We start from the raw sequence: 21,415 nt of genomic DNA, 5'->3' as shown, positions 1-21,415 counted from the left end.
CTTTGTCTTTAAAGAAACCACATACCAGATGTAGGTAATTTACTAAGGAAAGGAAAGAACACATCAAATTTTTGCAACTGGCATTGGAAATTTTCTGAGAACAGAAACAAACAATATATATCTACATCCAGAACTCAAAAACAACTGTATTAACAATTTTGCACGTGACCATTGCTTTGCGTTTAGGGGAACAGAAGAAAGTAATTTCGTACTTATTTATACGAAAATAAATAATTAAAAAGTGGAACAGACAAAATAACAGAGGGATAAATATTGAGGCTAAAATATCATTTGCAGAGCAATTGTCGGAAAAAAATTGTGAAAAAAAAAATGCAGCTGGAATGTGTTACACATGGCTTTCCCTCTCATCATTTTAAGTGACTGAAAAGGCTGCATTTTCAGCTACAGGTGTTACATTTGCCTTGCTCTTTCAACTACAGATTCTCATTCTCAAGTCCACCACATCTTTGCCACACCCTCAATCAGAACAAATGACTGGTCCATGATTCATGTGCCTGGACTTAGTGTAAAAGAGTAGAGATCTCTGAAAGAAGAAGAAATAAGCATAAACAGGGGCAGAGGGTCAGCTCTTAAAGCATTAAATTAAATTCTGGATAAAATCATTATCATGTGACATCCTGGCTTGTACACAGGGACTGAAAATGCATCTAAAAGAAAAGTATTTTATTACTTCACTGAGTTGGTGATTTTTCCAAGTATTCTCCCCTTTGTTCACAAGTGACATAGGAACATATTTCAAGCACGTAAAGTTGTCTGAAACCACTAAATGCCTAGCTGATAAACTCTTTTACTTCTTGGTTTACTCAGTAGAATGTTCTTATTAGAGGGAACCTTGTGTGCATTTATATAGGACCACATAAGAAGAGCTTTTAAAACTTGCAAATAGATTCTCACCACATTTTTCAGTTGTACCAAAACACTCTGCTGAAGGCAGATTAGCCAATTAACCAAAGGAGTTTTTTCCTGCCATGCTGCATACGGAACACCATCTGATCTTACCTCTCCATTTTCCAGAGGGTGGATTTTGGAATAATAAGAAGTGCATATGACTTCATCATCTTTTACGTAGGACGGGGTTCCAGGCCGGGGATGGATGTTGTAGCGCGTCAGGCACTCGCTGTCTGTGATGGCGTAGTACTGCCAGGGCTGATAGTCCACGCCATCCAGCGAGCGCTCCAGTATCCAGTTCCCAGGACGAGGGGAATTGGCTGCTTTCACAATAACATACGCGATCTGGAAAACCTGAAAAACACAAGAACTGTTAAAATACAACTAAATGCACAATGAAAAATTCAGTCTAATTTCTTCATAGCTGCCAAAATAAGTACAGTAAATATGCTAATGCTTGACTGGTTTTCTTTCCCCTAGAAATGCAATATGCCCTTGGATTACACAGAAACTCTTAAAACTACAGAAACAAATTCTCCACTGACATTTCTGAAAGCAAAAAAATTAGTTGCATTAGGCAAATAGAGACTTTGAAAATAGAATTACAAAGTACTCTAAGTTTCACATAGCTTAGTAGGTAATTGCTAAACTGTCATTTCAGCCACATGTTTGCAAAGTTTGTTTTCAAGTATTTTCAATTTGTAAGAGTGGCATTGTTTCTTTATGTGTGTTTATAGACATACACTTTCCACAATGTTTAAGAGTTGCCAAACTATTACAACTCTATCTCTGTTAAAGAAAAACATAGTTTTAAGCTATTGAAAGATAATCACATCATGCTGAAACCATTCTATAAAATAATCTTGTTTCAATCATTCTACAAAACATTCATCCAACTCAGCACTGTGACCATGAATAAGCTTTACAGGACAGAGACACATCAAATATCACTACAGAAACAGAATGCAAGCAGATAATCAATGCTCATTATAGTCCATTTTACCTGCCCATTCAATTGATTTATCAAGGTTTATTTCTGTGTACACGCTTGCTGGAATGCAAACCACAAATACATCTGCAATTGCAGAATGACAAACATTAGTGACACAGGTCTGGTTTGGTTTGGTTTGGTTTTTAACCTTCTAAAAGCCATATGCTACAGAGATAGAACTGAAGCCAAGGAAAAGCAGCAGCTATTTGTATTAGAAAAGCAGAACACATATCAAGTAATTATTTTTAAGATGCTGTGCTATAAGTCTGCATATGATGATGCCAGAGGCTATCATGGCATTTATGCATGATTTAATACTTAAAGCTTTTTGTATTGCATAGTCATTGTAAAGAAGCTGCAAGATTTAGACTTAATCCACACAAAATCTCTTGTGAATGCTTAGATGATCAGTAAACAATGAAAGAAACAGTAAGGAGATTTGAATTCATGTTTATTACCTACCAGTATTACTGTAAAATAGGAAACGTGTTAAGTGGCAGAGTGTAGCAAGTATTCCCGAACACTTTATGATGGAGATAAAGAAAATTTTTATCTCCAACTATCATTCCTGCCTTCTGTGCAGATGCTGAAAGTGTGGTAAGACTCACAGTCACTTCAGTCAGGAAAATAAATCACTAGCAGCCAAAGTTTCTCAGTGGAATAAGAAGTGAGTGAGGCTGTATTTATTTCAATCTGAAGAACATGTCTGCAACTATACCTACTTGGAGAATTATCTCAATATTTTTCTTCAATAGCATTAAATACTCCAGAGAACAAAAAAAACTGTTTCATTCCATTGTTCCAGCAGGAATCATACAGTCACTTGTCCCCTTTCATAAATCCCCTTTCCTCTCTCAAACTCATTTACATATATATATGTATTATATTCACCTGTGGCCACAAACAATTATAGTTTTAACTGTCCTGGATCAGTGTCACTAATACTCTTTACAATAAACAGAGACAAGCAAAACATTAATAAATCTCTCCAAACTGCCCACCTCCCAGTTAAGCTCTTAGAAATGTAAGAAATATAGAATAGCATCTTTATTCCAGAGCACTTTTAAATACTTTTTTTTTTTTTAATTTTACATAAGCAATTTACCTCACCTTCTCAGAATAAGACTGTTCCTTATAGGTTGAATGGGTAACAATTGAGGTTAAACACATTGCTTGGGCTTCTACCACGGAAGATCTGTGGTTTAGGACATATCTCACAATAAATTCAAAGCCACAGGTGTGTGTATATATAGTTTCCTTTTTGGAAGTCCTAAAATTTTCAAAATGTCATGATAGATTCATTATTAAATACAGCCAGAAAAACATTTAGCTCTGCAAACATCTTGGATGCACTGGCTCTGTGGGGCAAAGAAGTGTGTTCAACAGGAAGTCTTTTTTCTGTTTGCCTGCTTTGAAATACTAGGCTGTGTGGGAGAGGGAAATTTTGTACAGTGATTTTTCAAATTGAAGCCCTCTTCCAATAACATTTCCTGCATATTTTCCTGAGAATGAGTTTGAAGTCTTGTTTCTTGCCTTCAGATAGAGCACTGCTTGACTGCAATTTAATATACACCTTTGGCTTTCATTATTTTTAGCATGCTCTGTAAATGAAACTGCAAAAAACCACAAAAAACCACAAAAAACCACAGTGGCGAGTAAACAGCATTTTGCACATCACAGTGGAATAGATGTAATTTCTCTTAATCTAAATCTGACAATAAAAAAACTTCTTAATGTAAATAAAAAAATACACATAGAGAGCTGGTGATTTTAACTACTATTCAGCTACAGTTTTCAACCTGATTCAGACTACTAGTGTCCCAGCCTCTCTTCTGTCACAGCAAACCCACTAACTTCCTGGACAGAGAAACAGAGCTGGAATACCAGTATTTTAAAAAATTGGTAGTCTGTTAATGCTCACTGCAGACAAAGGAAGATGCACCAGAAGCATCATGCATCACAAACATTGATATTTTTCCTTGTTGATATTATTCCTGATCTTTCCAAGGCTAGGCTGAAGACATTACAGGATGTTAATCCATGCTTCGTAAAAATACCTTTCCTTTGGGGGACAGCTAGAGCTTTAGCATGACATGAGAAGCTGGATGCCCCAGCTCAGTCAGCCACACCAGGCATTACCAGCTCACCACAGCTCTGTGAGGCAAAAAGCCATCATGGTGCATGCCATGTTTTACTCGGCTTTCTCAGCAAGCTGGCAGTGACAAAAAACAGACTCAAATTAATAGCAGCTGTATGATTATTCTCAAAGCAAATCAATGTAATGGAAGCAATGCTGACTTTCCAATCAGCTGGAAAACTGTCCTTCTCCAGATAAAAGAATAACTTTTTTTATTGTGGAGTTTTAGCAAATACAAAACCAGTAAGTACTTACTGGCATGAGAAAACTAATAAAGTCTAACGGATCATTGAGTTTTGTTGCATTTGTTTCCACAATCAAAAAAAAAGGGACATGGTTCAGTGTTCTAAAGCCAGCCTTCCTAGTACATTGTAACACCAAGCTTTTACTCCTCCAGGGTAATCGATGGAGCAGCTTGGTTCACTTTTTCAGAAAGCATCAACAAACCAACACATGTCAATTGACAGAGCAACTGCACCATCTTAGAGCACACCTGGATTTGTACAAGTCCAACAGAATGCAACCTAGAGACCCAAGCTTGCTTATACAAACTGGAAAATGGAGCAATACCAAGCTTCCTGGTAGCATGTAAAAGATCATTAACACAGCTGCCAAAACACAGCTGGTGCTTTTTTCTACTTGCTCCTGCTCATGTGACCATAGCAGTATAATTATGGGAGTGGGAGGGAAATAGTCTAAATACTTCTTTAAACCTTTCCCAAATTATAGGCAACATAATCCTCAAGATGAGAAACAAAATGAGTCTTGGGTCTCATTTTCACTGGTAATTGTCTCAGCAGTGAGAACTATGAAGCACATATTGTAGGAACACTTGCATAAGTTATAGCACTGTACCGTCTTGTGAATGCCTCATAAGACACAGAAAAGTGCATCCTACTATAAAGGATAATTTGCTACACTAATATTATTCAGCTAGAGCTGAAGTGAATCATTAATCTACATAGGGTTAACTACTGAAGCAGGAAATCTCATTGTGTCCAACTCCCACTTGTGCTTCTATTTAAAAAATAAATCCTTCAGTTAGAAAACATTCATGTAAATCAGAATATCAGCAGAGAAAAAAGATGGTACCACACAGTTCTACAGAAGTATTTCTATTTCATTTTCTCAACAGAAAAATTTATTTTCCCTAATGGAGGCTTCCATCAACAATCTGGTGTAAGCACTGTATCTACTTGTGTACTATTGTTATATCATGTTGCTGATTATTGTTGCAGTTCAGTCTCAGGACTTAGGCAAGGACTAGTTTCCTTACAGGATGGTATAAATACTGTCACACCATAGGACCTTTACCATGACACAGAAATATTTAAGTAGTTATTTAAAAGTGCTGCTAGGGGTAGAAAAAGCACTACAGACACCCCTTGTCCCACTGTGAAAACCATCCAGAGGAGCTGAGGCTGCCTCAGAACTCCCTGAGGTTAAAGGGGTTATTAGCTACAGGGGGGTGCCCCTCATTAAGAGAAGCAGGGGAAAGTCTATGCAGAATTCATTATGGGATCTGTTAAGGGGACTGTATAAATGGATGAGACTTACAATGGAACCATTTAGGGGAAGGAATAGAAGTAGATCAAGATGGATCAAGAAGGAACAAGTATAACATAGAGCGAAAAGGAGATAAAAGGAACCGGTTGACTACAACTAGCTGAGTGATCAGCATGGTAATCCTGACCTCAATCACTGAAGTCTATCCTATTTTCTCACTAAATCCTGTTTCTAAATATCTTCTTTAGGTGTGCTCTCTCTCTTCAGTGGGTATGTGTGAATAAGAGCTAACTTCAAGTTGCATATGCCCCTAGCAGACATTAATCCTGATTAGCTGGAGAGGAAGAAGAGGGTGAAGCAGGCTGTGCTGTGTTTGTGTTCATGTGGGTGCTGACAGGGCACTGTGGTCTATTTATGTTGCTCTGTGCAGCCATGTGTGCGTTTCACTCTCTCAGAAGTATGAACTGTGCCTTGCTACAGTCTGAATGTGAAAACAGACATAGGCCATTCTAATACCACAGGTGACCAAGAATCAGAAATCACAGACATAAACACATGCTCCATGCAGAAATGTTCCTCAATCATTAAATTCTATCTTGACATTCACATATAAAAATCAAAAAATTGATATATATGCAGCACATCTTAAATATCACATTTTCACTGTTTCTCGTTTTGGATTGGCCTCTCCTAAAGGTTTAAGACAGGAAACAGACTAAATTCAACTACTCATGAATTGAAGCACAGATTGTGTGAGTTTTGAGAAACAGTTCCTTGTGCTCTCAGAGGCCAATTTCTGAGGTCAGTAATATTTCAATTAATGGATACTGTTATGGATTATTGTTTGGGTTTATTATGTATGAAAGAGAGTAGACGGTTTTGATGCAAGATTGTTTATATAATTTTCTATTTAAGAACAACTAATCTTCTCATTTTAGTCTCACATCCAACTCAGAGAAAAAGCCTTCTTTAGAGACTGAATGGCTTTCCAGATTCCTCAAATGGCCAATTAGCACATATTTTTTCTATTACTGTCCTGAGAGACAGTGGCCATGATTTCAAATATTCTGTTCACAGTTAGAACTTCTACAATTGAAAATGTTGGCATGGGTGGAAAAAAATACATACTTAACAGGATTCCACTACTATCAGCTTAGAGTGCTGAACATCTCCCACCATGCCACAGTTTGCCTTTAATGACAATGTTGTTCCTGTACCTCTCAGCTGCTTCCAACTGAAATTCTGCTACCAGATGGGAAATTTGGGCTGAAAGAAAGACACAATTGATTCCAATATAGATTCGATTTTTTTTTCCAGCGTTGAAAGCAATTTTAGCAGGGCATCATCGGTCCAGAAAAATTTTAACTACAAAAAGTTGCAGCTACAAATGTAATGCAAATTAAGATATCCACAGCACTTCATGTGAACAACTGAGAAAGATTTTATTATAGCCAATCTTGAAAAGCTCTAAGGTGGGTGCCTCCAAACTAGTTGCAAATTAATCTTTTCTAGTTAGGCAAAAATTCACTTTCGTACAATGCTCAGTCCCATTCAGTTAAGGACAGCAGAACATACATTTGAAAGAAAAATGAAAAAAAACCTGTAAAAATACCTGAACTTAGAATAAGCTCAGCTTTCTCCCTTCCATGTAGGTAACTGCTGGAGAAGCACAAGTTCTTTTAAGAACACTTTCTTCTCTGTGACAAAAACCACATTGCACTAAGACTTCTCAACTTTTGTTCATGTTACAAGATGTCATTAAAAAAAAAAAAAAAAAAATCAAAAAAACGCAAAGTCTATTGAAAGAATGCACTTTATACCTTGTCAAACTGTAAAGTACTCAAGTTGTCCAGCTGTTGAATATCTGAGACACATTAAACCAAATGGAAGGAGTCAGAACCTATGAATTTTCTGTCAATGTCAACTTTTTTCTTTGTAATTTTCTCAGTTGGTTTTCTCCATTACCAACTGTCCAGCTTTTTGTGAAGGCCTCAAAAAGAATAGCTGCTTTCTCTGGACTATTTTTGCTGCTCATCATTGGCCTCGTGTTTACCAGAATAAAGGGTTGAAGTTAATAATTTCTTTTCACAATACTTTCAAATAATAACAGAAAGCAATTTCTCTTTATTTTCTAAAGTTTATCACTTTTTTCCATGGAGAAAGACTATTGCGAGAAAAGGAAAATTGATGAAAATGCCAATATCCAAACTCTTCTTAAAACCTGGACAAGAGGGGAGGACAGAAATGGTTGTTTCTCTATTTTGGCACTTAAAACACCAAAAAAAAAAATCCTTTAAAAAAATTTTTCCAGATCCAAGAACTGATGCTCAACCTGGGTCTATTAGCATTGAGATTACTCAGAGTGAAGCATTCTTATTTCCTTCATTGATGTTTCCATGCAGTGTCCTCTCATGAGCTCTCACTTACTCATACCAAATCTGTATATTTTAATGCGCCTATGACAACAGAAGCACTATTTCACAACCATCATCAGCTGCAAAACTTATATTTTCAAGTAAGTTTCTTATTAATCATAAACTATTTAAAGATAAAATGTGTCTTCAATACCAATAACAAAATCTGCTCAAGACTGAGAATCTGTTGAACCCCTTACTTATCTCATCACCATTCTCCCAGGCTCCACAATTTTCTTCCAAGAACCAAGACAGCTAACAGCCCAAAATCAGAACACAACCTCATATTCATGTCAGAATGTATGTGTCACTAGATTCAAAGGAGAATAGCTCTCTTCCTTAAACCCAAAATTAGAAAAGTGGAATGTATATGTTACACACACCCAGGGAAAATATAAGGCATGTAACTTCAAAAAGAAAATGTATAAATTCTCAACATTGTTCAAAATCTTTGTTACTGTGTATTATGAACTGAATCTGAAAGGATTTGGTCACTTAGAAATCTTTCTGCCTAAGCAAAAAGCAATATATTTATGATCTGATTTAGGGGTGAGCATGAAAAAATGGGCAAAATAATCCTGTAGATATTCATATAATAAATTATAATACCACTTCAACCCAGCTTACAGCACTTTGTTTGGTGGGTATTACAATTCATCTTTCAATACAGTGATTCCAGAATGCTGTAGACAACTCCCTCCATGTACTATTGAACGACTCACGAAAAATTTTCTCTTTTTCAATGCTGTGGGAAAGTCAGCTTGAGCATCTTCACTAACATTTGTTTGTCAGAACACCTAGAAAGCTTCATGCAGCAGCCTCTTCAGGAATTGTGGTCGGTATAAAGGTGCAGTCTCAGTTCTTAACTGGGGAAAAAGATCATTTTATTTTCCTTAGGCTTTTGTTTGAGTGACATCAGTGGGGAAAACTTTATTCTGAGACAAGAAGGGAGCCCTGGGTAAAATCTGTTACTTATTAGCGTGCACATATTCTCTCCTTCCTGCAAATGGAAAGCAAGGTGGAAAGATACATAATCTACAGTAGATTTGCTAATAGCATATAAAACTGGTAGTTCTTAAAAATGTTTACTGTAATGTCAAAATATTTGCTAATGTTTTGTTTGTTTTTATGAAAACAAATAATTTTTTCTAGGTATGTTTGCTATAAATCCTTACTGGTATATTTATATGCATTTTTTTTTCTTATTTTTCTTTTTGAGTTTTTCAAACACCTTCATTATAAGCTGACTTCAAGTCCGATACCCTTACTTTTAAAAGATTTAAAAATTACATACTAATTAATAATGTAAAATAATTAAAAAGTAATAATAATAATTTTAAAGACTATCAGAAAGGTAAATTACTCCTTTTTCCACCCTATAGATATCTATTTAGTTCATTACCAGCAAACTGTAAAACTAAAGAACTTAAGAGAATCTCTTAAATGCTAAGATTCAAGCCTATGAAGCTAATAAAAAAAAGAAATGGGAAAATAATGAGCATTGTAACTAACATACCTCTCTAAAGGTTGGCTGTGGACTTTATTAAAACACAACATCTAATTCGTTTTTCTTTTTTTAACTGATTCAACAGTCATTTTTATGGTTTTAGTTGCATCTCTTTTGGGCTGTCACTTATTTACTGCTTAGGTGCAACTGAGCCAGAAAACTGGCTTGGTTTTGAGAGAATTTGTTTTCTGAAGTCTCAAATGTCTACATAGCGTCAAAATGGAATGATTCATGAGCAAGAAGTAGTAAAAACAAATATTGAGGATGACAGCTCTATGTTGCAGGCTTGGACTGTAGCTCACAGATCAGCACCGTACTCCTTGAGGTTTTACAATGTTGGAGCCAACACGGAGTGCTGGCTGCCCCTTCCCACAAGCTGGCAATAAAACCTCACACAAGCAAGCCAAATCAGAAAATTGATCTGGCAGAAACCACACCCCAAAAAAAAAAACAGGACATAGTTTTCAGTACCAAGGTACATCTGGTTTCCTGCATGGCAACACAAATGCTAGTGCTAGAACAAGAAGTACAGAAACACCTCCCTCTCAGCAGGGAGGGGAAGAGCGGCAATCAGGGAATTGCAGCGTGATCGTCTCAACAGACTTTCAGTTTTTCCACTTTTTTTTCTCTTTAGACAAATATTCTTGATGATGAACAAAACTGACTGTCATCTGTTAGAGAAAAGTCCAAGTTTGGATTAAACTTCATTTCTGTTAAACTATTTTCTGATTTGGGAACGAAGAGAAGCTTTAAGCCTTACCTTTACAAAGGCAGTTTTGAAAGCATTTTAAGCCCGCAGTTATTAGATGGCAAAAGACAGAAGGAAAATATTAATTGAACACCTGAACAAAATGTTTGCATGTATATAGAAATTTACCACAAAAATACCAAATGGCACTTCATTTTACTAAACTGGTTCTTATATCCCAAGACTAAACAGTTAACCTGCTCTTCATTCCTTTAGCTGTTCTGATATTTGGTATCAGAAGGTATTCAACAGAAAGCTGGCTGTATTTTTTTTTCCCCAATGGAAAATGTATTTGATATTCCAGAGAAGAGAAAATATAACATTAAACCAAATGTTGTCCATGACTATGCAGCTAATATATAAAAGCTATTTTAATATGGCTCTGTTTCTCAACACATTTTGATTCCTTAGCCACTGTCCAGTCAACGGTTGTAAGTTAAAATGAAAACCTACAGTTTTGTATTAAATAATCAATGTTGTAAAATATCATCCGATTTACCTCTTATTTCACTACAGCTTTCACTAAGATTAGCTTTAGTCAGTCCCTAAAGGATTAGTTGAACTGGACATTATTGTGGGGTTCAACTGTATAAACACCCAAATAATGGGTTCCATTAGTAATTTCAAACCAGATAACAGGGACATTGTTCCAGAATCCAAAAATCATGCAACAGTTTCAAAATGGCCAAGACTCAAAGGCCTGATTATTTCTTCTTTAAGAAAAAAAAATTAATTAGGAAGGGATGCAGATTTAGTTAATTCATGGGTCTCTTTCCTGTATGACACCATTCCTGTAATAAGTGTTCTGAGACTGCCTTTGGAATGGATGGTGACTGCAGCGATTTCTACATAGGGCCAAACCACAATTTTTTAGACTCCTTCCTCCCTTCCTATAGAAGAAGGGTAGGGGACAGGATGAAAAGATAAGGTGAAAGAGCTGGATGCTGTCAGAGCTTAGGGAACTAGCAACTGATGAAGTTCAAGTGTTTTAGAGAGAAACAGCTGCACGGCTGTATCAGTTATTCTTGCTCTTGCAGCTTACAAGGCTCTGTACAGTGTACTTTCTTTTTCTTCAGATATGTATTCCTGGAAAGCATCACCTGGACACTGAACTGATCCTCCACAGTCCCAAGCAATTAGGACACAGTTATTAAATCCAGAAATTTCTGCCAGAATATTAACTCTGGATCCACCGGCATTCCATACATCTACAATTCACATAAAATATTCCAGCATAATTTAAAAAATATGAAGTGCACAGCAAAAAAGTCTAATTTCACATAAATATGCTCCTGGCACAAGTATCTGAGCAGTATCAAGGGTATTGCCAATGTCCAATGTCTCCTGTGAATTTGCCAATTTTCTTTAAAGATACTCTACTAATCTTCCACATCACTGTGAAATTAAGACCAATTGAGGATTTAGAAATAGCATGACTACAGGGAATATGTTCTCCCTGGACGTCTAAGCACTTCTGTTTTGCCAGCTCTCTGCTCTAAAGTCCTTGAAGAGAAGGCTTATTTTCAGTTCTGCCAAACACTGCACTCATGGGATCTGAAGTACCTCTGTTGCACTAGAAGCACCAACACTCTCAAGGCAGAGCAGACAGACCCTCCCCAACCAGCAGGACTAAGAGATGCAGAACAGCAGACAGCTGCTCTTGGCACCCAGCCCATCTGTGAACCCCCCCCATCCAAACTTGGATCTACCAAGGCAGCTCAACACGTCGCTCTAACCTCCATTTAAATTCATGTGAGAAACTCCCAAAAAATCTGTATTTTTGACCTCCTATGGACTTGCTGGATGAAAAGCACTGTAAAAAATAATCTCACATTTACAGGCATGAGTGGAGTTCCATAATTTTCTTGTGATATAGATAAGACTTGTTACAATGGCTAAAAAGTGGGGGAAAGTGAAGTGTTAAGAGCAAATTATCAAAGATGCTCAATACCAGATAGTTCCAGCTTTCAACTCATATTTTAATAATATATGGAGCAAAAATTTCAAGCATACTTCAATGAATTAGAAACCTAGTCTCCATTATAGATAAAAGCTCTTTTTAAGTATTAAGGCAAAATTCAACTGTTGAGAGAAAATAAGAAAAAATACGACATTTTTCCCAACTAGACTGATACTATTTGGGCTTGTTCTAACATTAAGTAACGTTACTTCCTCTAGTTTATAGCTGTAGCTAAACAGTATACATTATTTTTACACGGCTTCCCTGCATAACAAAATAAAAAAAAAAAAAAAAGTCACTGCCCTAAAAGGCCAAGCAATATATAAATGACGAAATTGTAATTATTTTTCTGATTTTTTCATGAAATTGGGATTGCTAAAAGCATTCCATATACTATCATAATTACCAGTAATAACATAAGAACTAATGCATTCCTGCAATTTTCAGTCCATTACTTGTGGATTTGTCATTTGTTATTTCTATCGCACAAAAGGAAGTTGAGCATCTTTATACTTAGAGCAAGAATGCATCAACACAAACATAGCAATTACTGAATCTCCTAAAAGCCAAAGGTAAAGAATGGAATTTCTTCTAAGTGAGATTCCAGAGATATCTGGTGACCTTCACCATTCATAGTGACTCCTACACAAAACCAAAGCTGAGAGAAAAATTTCATATTCCACCAGTTACTTTAATAGTCTCTAATGATCTGACTATGAAATTCCTGGATTAGCAAACAAAAACTCGTAATACTACTCAAGGCACAAACAACACTTATTCCTTACTGAGCAGTCCAAAAGCCATGCAAATCGCAGCAGACCTTTTCGTACATTTTGGGGAACAATACTTGCTCTGTATGGTGGTGGGTAAAATCCCGTGCATTCCTAACTAGATGGGTTACTCAGCTCATAAAGAGTGTCCCAGATAGCATTAGTGACACAGGGTCTTACCCCACCTCTCTGACATCCACAGAAAACTCAACACTACTTCTATTCCAGCCAACAACAAATGAATGGGCTTAAGAGAAGGTATCAGCTTTAGAGCTGCAGAAGGACTGCCAAGTTTCCTTTGAACAGTTAGTAATAGGACATGGGAAAGAAACAGGGTCAGACTTGATCTTTGTCTCATTTTTAGAAAATAGTAACAAAAAACCCCAAACCCACGCCACACACAGTGCAGCATTCTCAGACTGCTGTCAGCTGGCACATGGAGAAGCCTTTTAAATACATTAGAACAACCCAAACTTTTTCTCCAGTATACTCAATGACCCTTTAGTTGCTAGCTTTTAATACATAAGAAAACTTAAAACATTCAGAAATTCATAAATTTGCTAATATCTGATAATAATCTAGATAATGAAACAGCAGGGGAAAAAAACAGGAGTTGTAAAGCCTAGTTTAGAAGATCTAACCTAAACAACCATACAACTAAAATTTCTGGGGTGATGAAAACAAGGATGGGAATTTACTTTTAATGCCCCAGAGCTACTTGCATACATAAGCAACAAAAGGCACAATTCCTTGCTGTAAAAGCAAGCCAGCAAATAACTGAAAACTTAAAAGACATGTTAAAAAACCCCACAAGCCTCTTTAATGCACAGGATTCTAATCTCAAACTTCTGTAAATGTTTTACCTTTCCTGTTTGAAATGCATATTGAATACTTCTGCATATACAAGGCCAAAAATGCAGATGTAAAATTGTTTCTGCCATTAGTAATGAGGGCTAATAATTCTGCTATTAGCCAGAATGCTAATAACACTTCCAGGACTCAAAGGCTCTTCCAGGTATAAAAATCCCTACCCTACAAGTACTTCAGTTTCACAGATAAAAGGTACTTAAAACTGCATGACTTACTAAAAATATATATGAAATAGTTTTTTTAATTTGGATCATTGTGTTACAATGAATGGGTCAGTCATATCCATATGAACAACAGAAAATTATAGGAGAAATTGGTCATGTCTTCATACAGGAAAGCAAGGTAGTGACAAAATTAAGATAATCCAGGTGATCTGTCATGCAAGCAAGCAAGCTCAGAAACAAACAAATAGAAGTCTACCTGTTGGAGGTCCAATGTAATGGTCACATAATGATACTCAATTCCATTCTGGATACTAGGGCTTTGCCACCAAGTGTTCTTGCCATCAATTGCATTTGCTATTGGATGTCGTTCTGTTAAAACAGCAGAAACACAAAAATAAATTTCAAAACTATTAAAAGATTTAATTTTTTTTAGATCTGAAATCTAAATTTTAAGGCAATTACAGAACTAATAAGGCAGGACTTCAAAAAGAAAAAAGAATAAATTAATTTTTCTTGTACTCTTGGGTCACCAGTCATGCTTATTATTACTGGAATACTGATCTAATATTAATTGTTTAATTTTGGTTATGATCACAAGGTCATTCAGAACATCTAATTGCAGAAGGCTCTCCTGATGCTACAGAAAATGCAGGCATTTAAAGCAAATAAACACTTCCTGCACTCTTCCAAAGTTTCAAGTACTGCAAAAGTCATTGGATGTTGCAACAGAAACAACAAATCAGAAACCTGAGATACGGTGTGCAAGAAATGCAGAGATTAAAGTAATACTGGTACTGGCATTTCCAAGATATTTCTAAGCACACCTGGAAATAATTCAGGAAATAATTCACAAATCATTACAGAGGAAATGATTCAGAAATCATCACAGAATATATTACTCATCTGGAAAATTTTCTGACTCACATACATGCATATAAAGGTTTGTTTGGTTATAATACATATCCAAGTCCAAGATGCATTATTTTTCATGTCTATATTTACTCGGCTGCAGTGTCCCACATGAATCCTAAATAAGAGGGATACAAATTTATTTACTGAATTGAATTCTTCCTGAATTTCAAGATCTCCTACATTATCCAAGTTTGCTTACTTAGTACTTTAATATTACTAAACTGAGAAAAATCACGATCAATGTTCCCAGGTTATTTTTTTTGTATCTTTCCTTTACAAAATGTAGAATAACAAAATCAAAATTTTAAAAGGTACAAGGATCTATATTTTGAAGTCCCTAATTTTCCAGAGCAAGTCTGGACATTATGAGGAAAATAAACCAAAGGAAATTCATATACAGTAAGTTTCTTCTATGCAAGTTCTGCTTGCTAGAACGTGAATTAGGAGAAAACTCTACCCCTCTTATTAAGGATGACTTTCTAAACTCACAGGATTCCTTGGTATAAAACTGGAATATAATTCATTACCAGCTGGGCCTAGAATTGCAAAAAATTACTTTATGAACTGATTAATTTACTTATTATTTTAATTATTGCTTAAATCAACCAGCCAGATTGATAGTCTTTAAATCTCTGGATTTTTTTGCTGTATCAACTACCTGTGGGGGACAGGAGTCCTAGCTCATTAAGAGAACCCAGAATGCTGAACATATTTAAAGATACAATCAAAGGTCTTGGTGGGAGTGAGTGAAGGCATAAACGCTCAATATTGAAAATGCCAAAAATTTCACTTAAATATTATTCAATGGTATTAGTGGGCAGCAACATTTGCAAGTTAGAATTCTGGTACTACAACTGATAAAGCTATAGGTAGCTTTATCTTTTTATTGAAAAGAAAAGCAAAGCAGACCCTATGCTTTATATGCTGTTAGCTCCCACAGCTCTGATCCTTTTCTCAAATTTTGGCTTTAAATGAGTGGCAGCAAAAATCAGCTTTAAATCAAATTCAGCAATTTTCGGTGATCGTGAAAGAAGTTATCTAATTGGAAATTTTGATCTAAGTGTCTCCAGATAAAACTGATGTAAAACATCTGAAGGAGAATTGGGAGATGAATCAACAATTAACTGTAATCACCATTATGAAAGTTTAATCATAATTAATTTGAAAATCGATTAATTGCTGGCATGTTAGCCTATTTAAGAGATAAGTGGGAAAATACAATATTTCTAAAAAAGGACTGGATTGCAAATGCAGTTCAAGGACCAATCTCCCTGATGGATGGCAAGAGGGAGAACTTAGAGAGTGAGCCCATCAAACTGTGCACTTTAATTTGGACTCACATGTGATTAACCAGGGAATTGGTGTTCATTTCCTACTACAGTAATTAAGGGGAGGCACTCCAGACTCACACATTCCAGGGGGATAATTTAAAGTCTGGTTATATTAGATGGTTCTCCTATTAACAAGCCATCTCTGTTTAAACAAGGCACTTTCCTTTGCCAAATGAACATTTGAAGACCTTAAAATGAGATATGATTGTAACAAAAGACCAGATATGATGAAGCTGGACTGACTCAAGTTTAGAAGAGAGTAGGAACAAGGGAAAACATAGATATAAATCATTCAGATGGGGTTTTTTTATATACACACATATATGTCTGTGTGTATACACATATTTTAGTGTACACTTTCTGACATCATAGACAAGACATAGCAATATCTCTGGTTTAGGTTTGATTTTTGAAATAAGCATGCTTCACACAGGAAAAAAACTTGGGTAATGTGCATATGTCTCTAAATTCCCATCTGTAAAATAGGAAAGTCTTTTGCACAGTGTCTCTGCCAGCCGGAATGCTTCCAAAACCAAAATTCTGCTCTGAGTGAAACACACTGCTGTAATGTAATTGGATGTGTCTACTGCTAAAGAATCGTACGACCTTCCTCAGAAGGTGGCATTTTCTGTAGTTAAAGAAGACACTGAAACTTGGAAAACAATCTGGAAAAAAAATAGGTTGTAACTCTCTTCTGATAAATTAAGTAATCTACACTCTGACAATTACAAATAGCTTTGCAAATATAAGATGAGGAGTAATGGAGCAGGAAAAAAAAGCATCTGAAGTTTGCAATGGACAACTAACTGTCCTCTCAGTGGTGTTTCACCAATAGCAATGGAAAATGCCACAATAAAACATGTGAACAGGAGTCTATGATTATTCTGAAGCAAACCTGGATCCCTGTGCAGCACTAGTAAGAGCTCAGGTGAACTTTAACAGATATTCAAGCCTCTAAAGAGAATTCACAGAATTGCAATTCATGCAGTTATAGTTCTAGAAGACAAAACCTATGAGGAGAATGAAAGAAAAGATAGCATAGTGTAGAAACTAGATAGAGCAATACCATCACACCTCAATTAATTAAAATACTTAAAGAAAAAGGGAATAATAATCCATTCCTAGTATTGACTGAACTTAGGAAATAGGTAACATGAATTTCTGCAAGGAGATGTAGATTAGCTATTAGAAAAACACTTTGTTTTGAGCAATGTAATGAGTGAGCCACACTAAAAAGTGTGACCATTGGAGGAAGTTTTTAAGGAGAATCCAAACAAGCTTCTGTCTGGAAAGCTACAGCCACAGATAGCTCATCCTGTCTAGAACTAGCAGACAGATTAAATGTCATCTTTTTTTTTTTTTTTTTTTATCCTGTGGTTTTAAGCACATGCTTAAATGTCATGAGGTATAAATGTATCTGAGCTAAGTCTTATTGAAACACAATTGGAAAAAATAATTGTCTTAATGCTTCTGTGTCTGTGTTTCTTCCAGTATTTTATCTATTCCATCAAAAGCTGCCTTAAGTATCCCTACATCCTCTACCATCTACAGTGCCAGTATACCCATGAAAATCTAATAATGTTAAAGTTGGTCATATCTTTCACTGCAAGGTTACATGAAATTAAACTTCTATGACTTGACTAGGAAATTTTCTTAGTTCTAATGTTCCCAACTACCAGAAATAGGCATATCTGAAGTAGATGATGATAAATTCTTACTTGAAAACTGATTTTGATTCCAGGTAATCTTTAAGAAAACAGTGTTAGCAAAAATCAATTTTAATATTAAAAACTAAGCATTAAACCAAGCAGTGCTCCATTACTTTATCTTATTTTTTCTGGCTCAGTGAAACTGAATTTACTAGAATTTCTCATATTGCCTAGATTGGCCAAAATGTTCAAGTTCCACAAGTACGTATGCAGGTAAAAGTTACCTGTTTTTTATTAATGATGAGTGTCTATCAAAAGAAACAGCAACAGCTGTAGATGCTTAGTTTTTTTAAATCTGAATTTAGGTGCTCTGCTTTTCAGTACCTGAATCAGAAAGTCCCATGGGAAGAGTACCCATTTCAGATACAGATTTGAATACCTTTGGAAGAGATGGTTAACCTGATTTAAAAAGAGATACACATTTCACAGTAATCAGGCTGATGAACTACTGTTTTGTTTCCTGAGTATTTACACCTTTTGGACAAAAAGTCATTTTTAAAGGAACAAAATGAAAACGGCACACGTACGATGTGGCACTCGGCTCCTTTGATCACAAATGCGGCACTGAGGGTTCCTTGCAGGCTGTCCAGGGACGTGTTCAACAAGCTTGCAGTACATTTCCCGCCCCTTTTCGCCACAGGTAGCATTGGTTGTGATGAGAGCATTACTAGCCAGGTTCAGCACCGCAGGAAACAGTCCTGAAAAGAAAAGAAAACAAAATCATGAACAAAAGCAACAGAGGCAAAACCTAGGTGAATTTAGCAGAATAACCACAAATGAATGTAACACCTGTTACAACATTAAAGCAAATCCTTCATTTTCAACAGCTATGGAAGTAAAAAACCCCAACTTTGATGTGTATCCAGAATTTAAACATCAGAACAAAGCCATTATATTGATGGGTTTCTCCCCATTCTTCTAAAATTCAAATTGCTACCTTCTGGTTATATCATGAAAAACAGCAGGATGCCAAAGGAGAAAATACAGAAACATACAAAGCATCATAAAATTTTATGTTTCACAATCAAACCTTGTGTTCCTACACAATTGGCCACTGCAACATTGTACACAATGTACCCATGAAAACTCTTTATCATTCTTCTTTTCTGCTGGTATCTCCATGGAAAAGCTTTTTCTCCACAGACTGCAGCACTTGCATTACACTGTATTACTGTTCTGCTTAGGACTTCATAGACACCTTTGTCATCAGAGCAGCTGGGTAATTCATCCAGCAACATGAATAGCATATGTCATGCTTCCCTTTCCTCAAGAAGAAAACACGACATCATATCTTTAATGGTAGTGCTGTTGTTATTTTTCCAGGTGCACATGCTGAATGATGTATTGTAATTCTCATTGAGCGCAGCATTTAGGCACGTCTGAGTGCTCTGCTGAGCAAAGTTATATGTAGCAGTAAACTATAAAGATTGTAAACCATATGAAGAGCACTCATTGAGGTGGGTTACTCTCCTTCCCACCAAGTACTGATGGAAACCTTTAAGCCGTAATAAAATTGATCCACAGAGACAAACTGATAGTATGTGTTAAACATATATATTAGTACCCCTCTCATGAAATCAACCAGTTCTGTATCTTCAAAAGCAAATTTGCCATGGCTACAGGTTAAATAAAAAAAACCAACTCAAACCAACCAACCAACCAACCAACCAACCAAAAAAAAAAAATAGGCTGATGTATGGACTCTTGGGATCAGTTTTAGATTCATTTTACAACAATTTTAAGTGGCCCAAAAGTCATTCTTTTGCACTTCATCCAGCTTTCAACCCTATTATGCTATTATAACCTTAAAATAAGGTTTTAATAAAAACTGAATTGGTCATTATTGAACTCTGATAAAACTCCCTTTATAATGGCATTTCTTTTTGACCTCCTAAAATGGACAACACTCTTCAACTGACTCCTTTCAGTACTCCTTTAACACCAGTCTCCTGCTTGTCTCTGCAATTTACCTGTGTGCCATTTAATTATCAAGCTTGGCTGGACATGGAACAGCTGTCCTTTGACATTGTCAGTCAGGGACTCTCATGGTCACTTTAAAACCATGTGTAAATACACTGCTTGAGCAAGAGAGCCAATTAGTTACTAGACCGTCCAATTTGTGCAGTCAATCAATACTTGAGATTTTATTGATCACATAGCTTGCTCCTTCTGTATAGATTAAAGCTTATTTTCATCACATTTTAAAATCTATACAGTTGTTCTTGTATTTTTATTCACTGCATTCAAAGGTGTTTTCTGCCTTCTGTGATGGGGCCACATGGTAAAAATCTGTATAAGCATTAACACAGCAGATGAATTAATAGCCGTGGAACTTCCTATGTTGACTGACAGCCTCATTATTCTCTTTTTAGGCTGTACAAAGTTAATAGTCCAGAAGCCAGTAATCATTTAGTGTTAACAAAGAGTCTGGTATTTGGTTCAGAGCTAAGTATTTTAAGCCCTCAAAAGTGAACCTCGTACAAAGGACAGATTGATCCTACATGCAAAGAATTGCAGTACATGGAATCAGGAGAATAAATCCTTCAAGAAAGAGCTGAAAGAGAGCAACCAAAAAGCCTCCAGATTCACACAGCTATAAAAATATTACCTGTTCTATGTCTATCACAAATCATACCATTAATCTAAGTTTTAACACAAACTTTAAATGTAAGATACATAAATAAATGAAGAGTACTTAAGAAACCCCTTTATTCGAACATAACTTCACCCTTATGTCACCTCTTTAACGTGCAGAGCACCTCACAGTAAAGCTACCAAAAAAGCCTTATCCATAATCACTACAAACACAGGCAACAAAACAAGTATTGGGTGTTTCACTGAAGAGCCCACATCAGGATGCTAGCACCTCACAGTGCTCCACACTGAACTCCCCATAGGCTCAGAGAGACAGGCAGAGAGCAAGAGATGCACATTACAGCCGGCAGCACTTCACCTTTTGCTATTGATTAATTCCTCAACCCTGGGGTTTTGACAAGTAGTAATTAACAACTACATATTTGAACTTTTTTGGAAAATCTTTATTTCCAAGGACGAAGAGGCTGGACTCAATAGGCCTTATGAGTCTCTTCCAACTCAAGATATTCTACGATTCTACAATATCTCTTTGTACAGCCCAAAAGAAGGCTTTGCTTTAAAAGAACATCTGATGTGCAAGCCCGATAGTATGGAAGTAGCAATATTATTCATATTGATTTCTAGCAGTTACATATAAATATATACATTTTCACAACAGAGGCATGACATTCTAGCAATACAGAAGATGAAACCATTTTCTTGAAAATTTTAGCTAGGTCTTTTGAATATGAAATAAAAATGTGTATGTTTATGATGCTAATATATCTGGTCACATTTTCTGAGATTCACATGTTAAAAATTCATCTTCCAATCATAAATTCACTAGAAAAAAAAGGTCAAGAGAGCTCTAGATAGCACATTTAATTTCTTTTTGCCTTGTTTTTCGTTACAA

At 36.0% G+C, this 21,415-nt stretch overlaps 1 protein-coding gene across 8 annotated transcripts in view; it reads right to left on the bottom strand.

The window, feature by feature from the left end:
* Positions 1 to 21,415, bottom strand: part of LAMA2 (laminin subunit alpha 2) — a 334,549-nt gene that overhangs the window by 234,638 nt on the left and 78,496 nt on the right. For all 8 annotated transcript variants that reach the window (XM_064708035.1, XM_064708043.1, XM_064708042.1 and 5 more), the window contains 3 exons: positions 18,456 to 18,626; positions 14,233 to 14,345; positions 1,021 to 1,263 (listed from right to left, as the gene is read on the bottom strand). In XM_064708035.1, the coding sequence (XP_064564105.1) occupies positions 1,021 to 1,263; positions 14,233 to 14,345; positions 18,456 to 18,626 (527 nt within the window). The remainder of the gene's footprint in view (positions 1 to 1,020; positions 1,264 to 14,232; positions 14,346 to 18,455; positions 18,627 to 21,415) is intronic.

Source organism: Zonotrichia leucophrys, chromosome 3, assembly GCF_028769735.1.
Source record: "Zonotrichia leucophrys gambelii isolate GWCS_2022_RI chromosome 3, RI_Zleu_2.0, whole genome shotgun sequence".
Lineage (NCBI taxonomy): Eukaryota > Metazoa > Chordata > Aves > Passeriformes > Passerellidae > Zonotrichia > Zonotrichia leucophrys.
This window is presented reverse-complemented; position numbering and strand designations above follow the sequence as displayed.